Source organism: Myotis davidii, unplaced genomic scaffold (genome assembly GCF_000327345.1).
Source record: "Myotis davidii unplaced genomic scaffold, ASM32734v1 scaffold327, whole genome shotgun sequence".
NCBI classification, from domain to species: domain Eukaryota; kingdom Metazoa; phylum Chordata; class Mammalia; order Chiroptera; family Vespertilionidae; genus Myotis; species Myotis davidii.
The window spans coordinates 207,637-221,797 of NW_006298628.1; the positions used below are offsets into that span (position 1 = coordinate 207,637).

The 14,161-nt window shown below is 43.8% G+C and overlaps 2 protein-coding genes across 2 annotated transcripts in view; one reads left to right on the forward strand and one right to left on the reverse strand.

Annotated features, from left to right (window-relative positions):
* Positions 1–12,380: 12,380 nt before the first annotated feature.
* Positions 12,381–13,832, reverse strand: ZNF830 (zinc finger protein 830). The gene has a single exon (XM_006774204.2). The coding sequence runs from the start codon at positions 13,789–13,791 to the stop codon at positions 12,670–12,672; it is 1,122 nt and encodes a 373-aa protein (XP_006774267.1). The 5' UTR covers positions 13,792–13,832; the 3' UTR covers positions 12,381–12,669.
* Positions 13,833–13,868: 36 nt separating this feature from the next.
* Positions 13,869–14,161, forward strand: part of CCT6B (chaperonin containing TCP1 subunit 6B) — a 23,308-nt gene continuing 23,015 nt past the window's right edge. Inside the window, exon 1 of the mRNA XM_006774205.2 lies at positions 13,869–14,107. Within this exon, the coding sequence (XP_006774268.2) occupies positions 13,971–14,107 (137 nt within the window). The 5' untranslated portion in view covers positions 13,869–13,970. The remainder of the gene's footprint in view (positions 14,108–14,161) is intronic.

Sequence of the window (14,161 nt, forward strand, 5' to 3'; positions counted from 1 at the left end):
GGTGTTCCTCGTCTCCGGTCGGGCCTGGGAAAGCGGAGGTTCCGGGACGTGGTGGCCCCGGGAGCGCAGCCCGGCCCGGACTTCTGAGGACTCGCTGATTTGCTGATAATGTTAGAGATTGTCTAGTCTTTAAAGATACGGGCTGCGAAACTGTATTGTAATGAGCTTGAGGAAGGCAACGGTTATGTCGTTCAGCCTGCTTTTCTGTGTACCCTCTGTCTTGTTTGCACACAGTGCCTAGCGCATAGTCAGTATTCTACAAACATTGAATTGAAAAGAGGCTCTAGAGTCTATAGATATAGCAGGTATAACATGCAAAGAAGTGATGGGGAGAGCAATCCCAATTGTGTATAGTTTAAAATGTATTATATGATTTCTTTTGAACCTCAGGTCAGCTTTTTGAGAGATTAGGATGGCTATTTTTACAGAAGAGCAGCCGGCTCAGGAGGTTCAGTGAACCTGTTCAGGTTCCAGAAACGTCAAACTATTGGGAATTGTGAGAGGGAGCCAGGATGAGGTCCTGGAGGAGTTACGCCCACGTTGTATGTAGGGCCTTCATTATCTGTAGGGGATGGAGAGCGAGCCCTGAGGGCCGTTAGGGAGCAGTAACTACTGTTGGAGCTGGGTGTAGGGGAGAGGCCGAGTAAGGGAACTACTAGAAAGTTCTTGGTGCTGGCTTTGGCTGCACATATACTAAAATGGGAATAACACATAAGCGAGGCTCCTGTCCAAGGATGACTAGTAAATTCATGAAGCAGTCCATGATTTTAAGGAAAAATAACATTTTTCCTTTTTATTGTGTCTATATGGGATAATGAATGCTAACGACCTATTTTCATAATCATTTCACAATTATGTAAGTCAAACCATTATGCTGAAACTTTAAACTTACATATGCCAGTTATATCTCAGTAGAATGGGGCGGGAAGGTTCTTGTGACAGATGAAGGTGGCCTGAACAAGCTCAGTTGGGGTGGAGAGAAAGGAGCATTTTTTTGATAAACATGTAGATTTTAAATGATCTTCTAGACAAAGTGCTCATTAACCTAAAGATGAAATGGGGATGACTTGACTGAGCAGGTAGATAATGGTGCCATCAGCTGAAAGGAGATGAGAAGGGCGGAGGAGGCATTCAAGGTGAGAGGATGAGTTTTGTTTTGGAGGTAGGACGTTTGGTGGGTTGAGGCCAACCACGATCCCGTTGTTTGAAGTGAGGTAGTCTCTAATGTGTCCCAGAATGAACAAGGTCTTTGGGTTTAGAAGGCCACTGGAGGTTTAAGTCCTAATTCTGGCAGTTGAGTGATCCTGTACATACTCTATTACTGCATTTAAGCGTTGTTTTGAAAATCCCCATACTGTATCTTTTTCCCTAGCTCTGTGCTGTCAGATGCTGTCATCACCAGCACATGTGGCTAGTCTGAATTGAGATGTCCTGTAAGTGTGAAGTACACACCAATTTCAAAGATGTGTTACCAAAGAAAGACTGCAGAATATCTCATTAATAACATTTATTTGACTATGTTGAAGTGATTATTTTGGATATATTGGGCTAAATAAAAATCTATTAGAGTTCATTTCAATTTTATTTTTACTTTTTTCAAATGCAGTGACATTGAGTAAAGACTGGAAAGAATGAAGGAGAGAGCCACGTGGAGCTCTGGGGTAGCAAGTAAAGGCCAGAATGTGTCTCATGTTGGGAGCTAGCAAGGAGGTGGGTGTGGCTGGAGCAGCGGGAGTCAAGGTTGAGAAGAGGTGGAGGTGAGGTCAGCGGGGTATCCCAGGATAGATTCTGTAGGGTCTTATAGACTACTGTAAAGATGTTGGCTTTTATCGCAGGTGAAATAGGAAGCTAGTGGATTTTACTGAAGAGAGAAGTAGCATGATATGGCTTAGATTTTTAAAAATAATGTTTTTATTGATTTTAGAGAAGGAGATATATCAATGTGAGAAACATCCATCAGCCGCCTCCCGACTGGGGATGAACCTGAAACCTGGGCATGTGCCCCGACTGAGAATCTAAGAGCAACCCTTTGGTGCACAGGATGATGGTCAACCCACTGAGCATACTGGCCAGGACTGACTTAGAGTTTAACAGAATTGCTATCACTCTGGCTGTGTAGAGAAACTGGGAATGCGTTAAGTGGCTACTGTACAGATGTAGGGGAGAAATAAGGGACACTTGGGTGCTAACAAAGTAGTAAGAAACAACGTGAAGCTCATGGACCCCTAGGGGATCTGTGGATAGGCTTTGGGGTATCCTTGAACCTCCTGAAATTTTATCTATACACTTACTATGTGTAAGTACATTTTTGAAGGGAGTTTTATTAGATGAAGACTCATGATCCAAATCAAGAACAACCTTGATGGCAAATAAGCAGGATGCCTCCTGTCAATTCCTAGTTACTCAAAATCCCAAAGGGGTTAAGTCCTTTCCTCAGACCTAGATCCCAAATCCTCCAGGGCTCTGATCCTGTTTGTGAGCCTCTCAGAGCTTCGGCCACCCTTTAGGAATGTAGCTTGACATGACTGCCAGTTTAGATTCATCAGAATTGTTAAGAGAAAAAAAAATCACTGGAAAATGGGTAGATTCTGTTCACTTTTTATGCTACTCTGGGAAGCTCGGCAGCCATAGGCAGGAATAGGGAAAAGGCTTCAGATCTTTGGAGAGACGATACAGGACACTCATGAGGCTAGTTTGCTCTCGGTGAATCCCCTTTTTAATAAGCTCTGGTCTATGAATCATGTAAATCTCAACACCGAGAACTGATTTATGGTTTGGTTTGCTTAACAGTCACACAATTAAAATACATTGTAAAAAACGGTGGGGGTGTTCGCCAGGATACATATTTAAAATAAAATAGCTGTAGAAAGATGTATAATTCAAATCAGCCCATGGCTTTTAAAAAACATATGTTTTTATTAATTTTTAGAGAGAGAGGAAGGGAGAGGGAGAGATAGAAACAGTGCTGAGAGAGAATCATTGATTGGCTGCCTCCTGCATGCCCTCCACTAGGGATCGAGCCCACAACCCGGACACGTGCCCCAACTGGGTATCGGACCGATGACCTACCAGTGCATAGGTCGACACTCAACCACTGAGCCACACTGGCCGGGCAGCCTATGGCTTTTTAAATAAAGGCTATTGAGGCTGGTTCATAACCAGAGCGGTTTCTTGGTCTCTCCTGTGAATATCTTTGTGCTGCGGCTGCCAGGTAGGACAGAGCAGAGAGGAGTCAAGTCCAGTATGCCTTTGGGAATAGCTGCTATGGCCCAGGGACGGGCTTCTAGTGCAGGGCTGAGTTCACAGAAATGGAGTGAGGGAGGCAAAGTTGCTACCATCTCCCCTGATTTTCTAGGTTGGGTTTTCTGGTGTGAAGTCCTGGTGCTTACATTTTTTAGGAAGCAGGTTAATCAATTTCTAAGGGCAAATGTCTTTTACACAGAGATGTGCCTATTTGGAAAGCAAACTTCAGTTCTGTCTCTTCCACTGGACTCCGGGCTGGTTGCTAGGTATCACTGGTGACAGTTGGTTTTCTAGCTCTGGTGTGGCAGAGGTTGGAGATCAGGTTGCACACTCCCTCCTGTTTCCTCACACCATTTCCTTTACCAGGAGAACCCCTACCCCTTTTCTCTCCCACTCAGGGAGCTTCCACCCAAGCCCTCCTACTGAAGCCTTCCATCTGTGCAGCCCAATGTGCCCTCCTTCTCCTGCCTTCAGTTCCATCCTTGGTCTCGGTGATTGTAAAGGAAGAAACTCATTTCCATCTCCATTACATACAACACTCTCTGAATACCACTTAACTTCTGACACTAGACAGGGTTTCCTACACCAAGCAATTCTGTGACACAAGCTGAGTGTCCTACAGTTTAATTCAATTCTGACACTATCTACCTGGAGTTAATGTCAGACTTCATAGGTTAAGGGCTCACACAAGAGTACCCATTCCCACCACTTCAGATGATAATCAAGTCCAGGAGGTTGCTTGTGCTCCTGACTGACCAGCTATAGGCCAGAGCTCCCCACATCCCCTTCTCGGGTTTAATTTGCTAGAGAAGCTCACAGAACTCAGGAAAACAGTTTACTTACTAGATCACTGGTTTGTTAAAAGCTATAATGCCTAGTGGGTGTGGCTCAGTGGTTGAGCGTTGATCTATGAACCAGGAGGTCAAGGTTCAATTCCAGGTCAGGGCCCATGCCAGAGGTTGTGGGCCCCACCTCCAGTAGGGGGCGAGCAGGAGGCAGCCAATCAGTGATTCTCAACATTGTTTCTATCTCTCTCTTCTCTCTGAAATCAATAAAAAATACACATATTTTTTTAAAAGGCTATAACTCAGGAACAGCCAGATGTCAGAGTGGCAAATGGCAAGGTATGTAGGAAGGGGCACAGAGCAACTCTGCATGTTCACCAACCCAGAAGCTCTTAAACCCCATGCTTTTGGGGTTTTATGGAGGCTCCATCATGCAGGCATGATTGTTTAAATCATTGGCCATTGGTGATTGAACTCGATCTCTAGCGCCCTTCCCTCCCCAGAGGGAGGTGGTGGTGGTGGGCTGAAAGTTCTAACCCTCTAATCATACAGTTGTTTTCACTGGCAACCAGCACCCACCCATAGGGGCTTTCCAAATGTCACCTCATTAACATAAACTCCAGTGTGGCTGAAAGGGGCTTGTTTTGAATAACAAATGACACCTTTATCACTCTCACCACTCTAATCATTTAGGAAATTCCAAGGGTTTTAGGAGCTCTGTGACAGAAACCAGAGGAAAGCCAAAATACAGATATTTTTTATTATAGATCACAGTATCACAGTGATACACGGGGGGTGGGCTGTTAGGGCGTACCCAGAGAGCGTAATGCCCTGAGGGGATCAAATTAAGGTTCAGAGAATAAACTGACTAGGTAGACACCACATAGCTAGGGAGAGGGAAGTCAGACTCTAGATGTGATCAGCCCTATTTAATAATAATTAAATAATTGGGTGCCCAATTTCTTATACTGTTGACACACAACCAGATTGTAGTTTTCTTGAAGGTAGGGTCAGATCTTCATTCATGTGTTCAACTAGTATTATTAGAGAGTCTGTACTAAAAGCACTTACATGCGCCCTGGCTGGTTTGGCTCAGTGGATAGAGTGTTGGCTTGAAGACTGAAGGGTCCTGGGGTTCGATTCTAGTCAAGGGCATATGCCCAGGTTGCAGGTTCAGTCCCCAGTGGGGGTGTGCAGGAAATAGCCAATCAATGATTCTCTCTCATCATTGATGTTCCTATCTCCTTTCCTCTCTGAAATAAAAAAATATATTTTTAAAAAATATTAATAAAAAATAAAAGCACTTACATGCATTTAACTTATTTAATCGTCTCAGTAATCCCAGAAGGTAGAAACTATTACCCCCCCTGTTTTGTACTTGAGGAAATGAAGGGTGAAGTAACTTACCCAAAGGCATGTAAAAAGTGGTGGAGCACAGGGCACGGTGTAACTGTTGTTTCCCAGTTGGAATGTTTGGGAAATGAAGTCATTATTCTTGCTCCCATCAGAGACTACTAGGAGTAAAATTTATTGCTGGTGAAACAGGGGAAGACGGCAGAGAGTTCCAACTCAGCTAAAGTCTCTGAACAGCACCCTTAAACTTGGCATCAACTTAATTTTAATTCTTGCTACTTTGGGGGAGCCTCTCCCATTTTCCACATTTTATTATTAAATAGTAGAGACACTATTGGACTGGGAATCAAATTACATCTTTGTCCTACTTTAGCAATGAATTCGCTGAGTGACCTTTGATAAGATGTCTAAAATGGAGGCTGTTAGTTCTGATCAAATAATTGAATCAATGCCCCTTCCCCTGGGAGCTGACCTTTAAACTACATCACAACCCGCATTCCCTTTTGCTTAGACCACATTCCACTTGACCTAAGACCATTATCTCTCTCTCCCCCCACTCCCACCCCCTTCCCAGGATCTGGACCAGCCCAGAGAATTTTCTGCCCAGAAAAAGCCTGCCCAGAGTCCTTTAAAATCTGACTCCTCATCCCTGGGTGCTGGAACCATTTTTGGGCTCAGCTCATCTGGTCTTCAGATGACCTAATCAATTTATAATTCATTACCACTTTTGGCCTTGTGCGCTCCTCCTTCAGCAACCTAACAGAGGTGATGATTATTTTAACTACTCTGGAGGTGTTGAGATTTGAAAATATAAGTAATGTTAAATAATGATGAGGGTAATAGTAGGAACTTTGGAATTGTTGCCTTGAGCAAGTTCCTTCACTTCTGAGCATGTTTCCTATCTGTAAATTGAAGAGATTACATACAAGGTGGTTGTGAGGATCAGAGAGGGTGTATGTCAAGCCCTAGCATACTGCCAGACACATGTAGGAATCCAGTAAGTGGTAACTATTATTAATAACCTGACAACCTTGGTTGATATTCTCTTATAATCACTCTTGGCAGAGCAACAAACCATACCCCCCCCCCCCCCCGCCAAAAAAAACAATAGCCACCACCATCAACCACCCAATCAATGTGGTCCTGTGAACTCCCCTAAAGGTGACCGCTGGCTCCCCAGTGCGCTTGTAGCCTGCCAAATGCTGTTAGTAAAGTGGATGTGCCGCCAGATGGAACCCCTTCCTCCTACAGACTGGCAGTGCTTTCATTGAAGCTTGGCTGAGTGCTCTGCCAAGTGACAGGCAAAATGAGCCAAACAAAATGGTGATGGCAGAGAAGGGGACTGAGGACAGAGCAGCTGGGAGGCAATGTGTATTTGCTGACTCTCTGATCTCACTCTTCCACTGATTCACTTTATTCCTCCTCTTCTCCACTTAAGAGACCTCTAGGCAGTCAGAACTGCCCACTCGCTCCCGCTGACATATGGACATCCCTCTTTGCTTGTTTGGTGCCATGAGGAATTCTTATTAGCTGCTAGATGCAGAGGTGGCCCATTATAGGTGAGGGCCTGTTGTGTATGCTCTATGCTGCTTCCCTCAGAATAGGTCAGGGCTTCATGTGCCAGGAAAAGATTTCTAAGTCCTTTAAGCTGTTCAATGGACTTTTGTTCTGGTTCTGACTTCCAAGAGTCAGGTTGGTCATTTTACCACTTTTCCAAGCAACTTTCTGCTATGTGGGTATTACTCATTCCACAGATATTTATTGAGCTCTATTATGTGCCTGGCATTATTTTAAGTTGTGAACAAGACATGCGAGCTCCCTGCCCTGTGGAGTTTACATTCTGGTGGGGAGAAACATAATTTATGTATGAATGAATAAGCTAATTTAAGATAGTGTAAGTTTAATGAATTCATAGAATAATGTGAGTGATGGGAGGTGGGAAGATGGCGTTTATGTCATCTGAGAAAGGGCCATTAGGGCTGAGAAGTGAATGATGAGAAGGCTGCCATGCTATTTGAAATCGGGTTCCAAGCAGAGGGAACCACAGGCACAGGTCCTGAAACGCCATGTTTGAGTAGAACGTTAGCTAGTGAGAATAGAGGGGAGGAGTGTAGCAGATGAAGTTAGAAGATAGGTACAAAGTGGGAATCCATGGATCACATTCAACCCACCTCATGTTTGAGATTTCACTAAAAACAAAAACAATCTTGCATTTGTTCTTGAAAGTTAACAAACAAAACACACACCAAAAACCACCTTGATCATCCAGGCCACTATTCCTGAATGGCAATTAGTTTCAACATAGAGCAGTTATGCTTGCCTTTCCCCTCCTATCCCCCTTTAATTGGAGTGTGGTCATTAGTTCATAAGTAGTAGACATTTGAATTAGTGATTGCTGAGCGCCAAGTAGGCTTAAGGGCCAGGGTTCCCGCCCCGCTCTCCCCACCCCCCAAGTGTGATGGAAGAATATATAGTTTTAAGGGGCAGATTGACGTACCTAAATTTTAAAAAGATCACTCTACTTTGTTGGTAACAGACTGTGGCTAGGGAGGGGGAAATAGACAACAATTGATGCAAGAGATGTTGGTGGCTAGGACCAGTGGAGACAGAAAGGAGTGGACAGATTCTGGACATACTTGTGGATTTGGGGACTAAGAAACGGGAATGAAGGATGACTCCCAGGAATAAGGTCAAGGCTGGGGCTATAAATTGTGAGTTGTCAATATATAGGTGATATTTAAACCCATGGGTATGGATGAGATCATTGAGGGAGGAAAGGTAGATCGAAAATAGGATGTAGCTTTGGGATTTTTCTTTCTCCCTATTCAAATTTAAAGTTTCTAAATTCCTGGTATCATATAGGCTTCTAGATCTTAGTATTAAAAGAAATCTAAGGTCATCTTTCTAGCCACCATTCCTATCCATATATTTACTCAAATCCCCCCATACAACATCCAGCCAAGTATCTACCGCAGGGGTCCTCAAACTTTTTAAACAGGGGGCCAGTTCACTGTCCCTCAGACCGTTGGAGGGCCAGACTATAGTTTAAAAAAAAACTATGAACAAATTCCTATGTACACTGCACATATCTTATTTTGAAGTAAAAAAACAAAACGGCAACAAATACAATATTTGTATTTGCATGTGGCCCGCAGGCCATAGTTTGAGGACCCCTGATCTAGCCCATTGGTGCATCATAAACAGGAAACATACTACATCCATTAAGGCTTTCCAATGTTTTTGTTGTTTTTTTTTCTCTCTCTGATATCTAACTTTTAGGTGAGTCTCTCTCTCTCTCTCTCTCTCTCTCTTTCTCTCTCTCTCTCTCTCTGAGCGTGTGTGTCTCTCTCTCTCTCTCTCTCTCTCTCTCTCTCTCTCTCTCTCTCGCCTTCTCCTCTCCAAAAAGGAATACTATTGAGAGTGAAAGGGGACACTATTCATAATTACACTAAGAAAGCTGTCACTTTCCTGGGCAAACCTTGTAAGCAAAAGTAATAGTACTTAGGCCATCTCTGTCTTTAGACAGGCAACTTAAAAAATCTTTAAAAGTTGAGATGCCACTTGACTCATGGAAAACTTAAGGATTTAGAGTTAAATCTCAACAAAACCATCTGCTCTAACTCCTGGCCAGCATGGCTCAGTGGTTGTCTTGACCTATGAACCAGGAGGTAGCGCTTTGATTCCGGGTTAGGGGGCATGCCGGAGGTGGCTGATCACTGATTCTCATCATTGAAGTTTCTATCTCTCTATCCCCCTCTCTTCCTTCCCTTCCTCTCTGAAAACAATCAAAATATATTTAATTGTTTAAACCTCTTTCTTGTTCTTTCAAGAGTCAGGTTGGTCTTTTTACCACTCGTTCACATGTCATTTGATTCTCACCACACCCTGTGAGGTATCATCATTTTACAGTGAAGCAAACTAAGGTTCAGAGAGGTGACTTTTCCAAGATCACTAGCCATTAAAAGCTAGAATAGGAACCTGAACTTGAGTCTTATTTTCTCTTGCCAATTTTCTTGTTCTTCCTGTTTCTCCATACTAATCTAGGAATTGTTACTATTAAAGGTTTTAGGTCTAAATTATATTCTTTTTCATGCAATTTTAATTCCACAGCCTCTTATTTTGTTCCCTGGCATGTAAAAGGTAGTCATTACTTCCATCATTAAATGAAAGCCTTTTGTAGATTGTAAGGCACTGGGCAAATGTACATTTGAAGGCTAGTTAGGAAATCAGCATTTTTCCTCTCCAAGTAAGGGAACTGTATTAAACTGGTAAGTGGGTGAGAGGATTACCTTTGTAGCATTTATAATAATTCTAAAGTATTGTTGGCTAAATTATGGGGTTCTCTAAAAAGAGATCAAGAGACTGGAAGAAATCTTAGGACTAATTCTCATAATTTGGGAACATTGGTGGTATTCAGTCTAATGCCAAAACCCATTTGACCCAGTTCAAAGAGGTGTAAAGGAGCTCTCCAAAGTGTGGAGCTGTTTATATGGCTCTCAGATCTAACAAGGATTCACTTGATTTTGGTCAAGACCCCATCACTCATGCACTGGGAGCAGATTTTGAGAGCTTTTTTGGACTTCCTAAAAATTCAGTGGGGTTTATGTGTGTAGTTACATACCTGGAAGTACTTAAGCTCTTCTTTAACTGTGTTATAATCAAGAACTCAACAACCTCAAGAATACTCAATTGTTGCCCTAGCTGGTTTGGCTCAGTGGATAGAATGTCAGCCAGCAGACTGAAGGGTCCTGGGTTCGATTCTAGTCAAGGGCACATGCCCGTGATTGTGGACTCAATCCCTAGTAGGGAGCGTGCCGAAGGCAGCCGATCAATGATTCTCATCATTGATGTTTCTCTCCCTCCCGGGGGGGGGATGGGGTGTGTATATATATATATAGTTTATATATATAAGCGATTGTTTAAAAAAGAGCACTCAATTGTTAACTTAGAGAAAGTTCCAACTCTTTACAGCATGGCAGTTGAGGGCCTCCACAATGGTTTATAATCTACCTTTTCAATAACTCCCATTGTCAGGAATGAACACTACTGTAGTTAAATTGTTCTGCCAACTACCTCTGATTTAATTTTAATATTTAATTTCCCCGCCTAAATACCAGTTTTTGTTTTTTTGTTAACCCTCACTCGAGGCTATCTTTCTATTGATTTTTAGAGAGAGTGGAAGGGAGGGGGAAGAGAAAGAGAAACACTGATGTGAGAGACACACATCGATTGGTTGCTTCCTGCATGTGCTCCCAACTGGGGCCAGGGATCAAACCTGCAATCCAGGTACATGCCCTTGACTGGGAATTGAACTGAAACCCTTCTGTACATGGGCCCACACTCTAACCACTGAGGACACTGGCCAGTGCTCCACCTGTATACCTTTCTCTTCAAATCTCCACTGTCCTTTATGGTAGCCATTAGTCACATAGGGCTAGTGTGTACTTGAAATGTGGCCAGTCTAAACAGATGTGTTAGATACATCCAAATTTCATAAATGTAGAACCCCCAAATTGTAAAATATTTCACTAGTATTTAAATATTGGTTACATGTTGAAACATTAGTTTTTTTGGATATACTTGGATAAATTTATTGAAAATAATTTTGCATTTCTTTTTTTCATGCAATTACTAGAAAAGTTAAAAAAATATTATGTGCCTTGCATTGTATTTTTAAATGGACAGTGATCTACATCATTAGCCTTGCCTCTTAAGCCAACATAGAACTGGACCAACCATTCATGTCCATCTTTGTATCTTCTCATCTTTTGAAATAATAAATAATGAATGATAGAAAACTCTAAGTGGTTTCTTTCATACAGTTGAGGCAGGCATGCCCATTCTATGTTATCAAACTGAAGTTGCTATCACCAATCAGCTGACAGCTCAAGAAAGCAAAGACTTTCTACCAAAAGCAGTAAGATAATGAATATTCTCAGTAAGTGTCAGATAACTTCTTTAAGGCATATACACTAAAAAACTCCGCCAAACCCTTCAATTCTATCTTTATCTCTCCTAGGGTTTTTTTTTTTTTCCATTTCTAGTCACTGAAATGTTAGCTCTTCCTATGAAATTCTTTCACATCTATTCCTTTTCTCTCAATCCATACTTAATCAAAGTCTACTATACTTTAAAAATCGAGTTTAGAAGTATTTACCAGCTTCCTTTTCCCCTATCTATCCTCATTCCATTCTACACAGAACATATATTCCCTATTATATATGATATTATAGTGTATACTGCAACTTGAGTCATCTTCCATATGTTTTTAGCAGATATAATTTTTTGCTCAAAAACTTCCACTTCTCCCACATTGCCTACAGGAAGAATTCTTTCATCTAGCACTCAAAGCTTTTTAAAACCTTATCTCTGTTCCTTTCCTCCATAATACCTGGTCTTTAAGGAAACTAGGCTGAGTTTATGTAAAGCATTTAGAATCCTGCCTTACTTATATTGTAAGAACTATATAAACCTTGGTTATTATTATTATTACTACTCATTTTTGACGGGGTTCAATTCCAGTCAAGGGCACATGCCTGGGTTGCAGGCTCTATCACCAGTGGGGGGCGGGGCATGCAGGAGTCAGCCAATCAGTGATTCTCATCATTGATGTTTCTCTCTCTTTTCCTCTCTGAAATAAAAAACATTAGGAAAAAAAAAAAGCTGCTTAAGTGATCTTCATGTGCACCTACATCCAAGAATCACTGGTTTACTCGAGAGAAACCAATGGGTTTCTCCTTTGGGTTAAGGAGGCTGGTCATGTTTGGCATATATTTTTCACCATGTTTTCCTACAACACGTGTTTGAAACAGAATACAGAGAATTGATTAGCTGTGAGTGAATTATGAATCTATGAGTAGTGTTCTTAAAACAACGCAAAGCTCTCCCACCCTCTTGAGTTTGACCTGGGGGGGGGGGGGGGGGGGTCGGTCCCAATACACTTGGTATTCATCAAAAAGCTTGTCTGTTGGTCCTCCTATTAATTTGTAAATTTCAAAAACAAAATTAAGTAAATATATATTTAACTATGTACAATATTTACAGCTTACAGACTTTCCAACCCCAAAGTATACATTTAAATCCGTATATATGTGAAAAAGTTGGCATTTTAACATGTAACACTGAAAAAATTTCAAAACTTTACCTCAAAAATATTTTACACCAATTTTCCACAGTGCTATTTTCACAGGCTCATATTGTACTGCAACAAACCTCCAGGAGTGGAGTAACCGGTATATGGAGAGAGAGCACTTTTTATGGGTATTAGAAATACTGGGTCCTTGAAATCCTATAACAAAGCCCCCTTCACCCTCCAATCCTGAGACAACAAATCCTGCAGTTCTCCCTCATCGTCGCTGTCAACATTCTCCTCTTCCTTTTTCTGCAGCTCTCTCATCGTCAGGACCTCTTTAAGCTGATGTTTTATTTCATCCTGGCGATTCCGCAGCTTTTCCACCCGACGGTAACACTCTATCTGCTCATCGATCTCCCCAATCTGCCGGTCCAACCGCCCCTCCTCATCCTCCTCAGCAACGATGGCTTCGGAAATAGTGTTGACCTGTCTCATGGCCTTTTGAAATTCGTCCCATTCTTTGTCCATCTGATCCTTCGGGGCGTCAACCTTTCGCACCCTCGCATCTACCTCAGGGTCGTCAAAAAAGCCTTCCGGCAATGCTTCCGCAGTGTTTTCTCTCCTTTCCACGATTTTCTCATGTATTTCTGCTTTCTCAATGGACCCCGAGTGCGGAATTACAGGGGCCTTGGGAGGATTTGCAGTCGAGAAGTCTCTAGGCAGCCCGCTGCTTGCTGCCTCCCGCGAGGAGGAAAGTGGGTGTTCCCTGCCCTGTGTGTCGGGCGGCTGCTTGCTGGCGTCCCCCTCTGGCCTTTCTCCTCCCTTTTCCTTCTCTTCCTCCTCCTCCTCTTCCTCATCTTCATAATCAGGGAGTAAACCGAGTGCCGAAGCCTTACCGGGGGTCGCTCTACCGGACTCCTTTCCTGCTTTGTCAACGTGGGTGTGCAAAGCGGACGTGGAGGGCTGCACCGGAGGCACCTGGGGGGCCTTCGGCCTTTTGGCGTCCTGGCCGTCGGAGTCCGGCGCCTTCCTCTTGGCGGACTGAGGCACTGCGCCGGCGGCCGGCCCCTGCGTGGCCTCCTTGGCGCCTTTCAGCTCGGCCACTCTCTCCCGGTGCTGCTTCCCCAGGACGTGCGTCTGCCACAGGAGCTCGCTCTTAACCGGGGCGTTACACAGGGCACAACTCAGCTGGCCCAGACGGTTGTACTTCGCAAATGGAGACTCTATGCGTTTCCTGTTGGTGCTCTGACGCTGCTTCTCCTTCATCAACCGCCGCAGTTCATCCTGACTCACCACTCGCTTTCCGGCCGAAGGCCGAGCCGAAGCGGGGGACGCCATCTTTGCGACCTGACCCACGGCGAACCTGGCTTCCGCCTCGGCGATGCGTGATGACGTCACTTCCGTCCCGGGCGAGGATTGGCTGGAGCTCTTGAGCTTGGACCGAGGCGCTGGGTTTTACCTCAGAATCGCGGCTCGGGCTGTTTGGGGCGGTCAGGTGGTCCTTCCACCGTCCTGCTATGGCTGCCATCAAGAGCTTAAACGCCAAGGCTGAGGTGGCGCGGGCCCAGGCGGCTTTGGCGGTCAATATATGCGCTGCCCGAGGGCTGCAGGATGTGTTGCGGACCAACTTGGGTCCGAAGGGCACCATGAAAATGTGAGGCGGCGGTCGGAGCGGCGGTTAGAGCGGCGGTTAGGGCGCCGGGCGTTT

Bases quoted from the DNA above. Each gene is read 5' to 3' on its own strand.
- ZNF830 (XM_006774204.2), bottom strand. From the start codon at position 13,791: ATGGCGTCCCCCGCTTCGGCTCGGCCTTCGGCCGGAAAGCGAGTGGTG.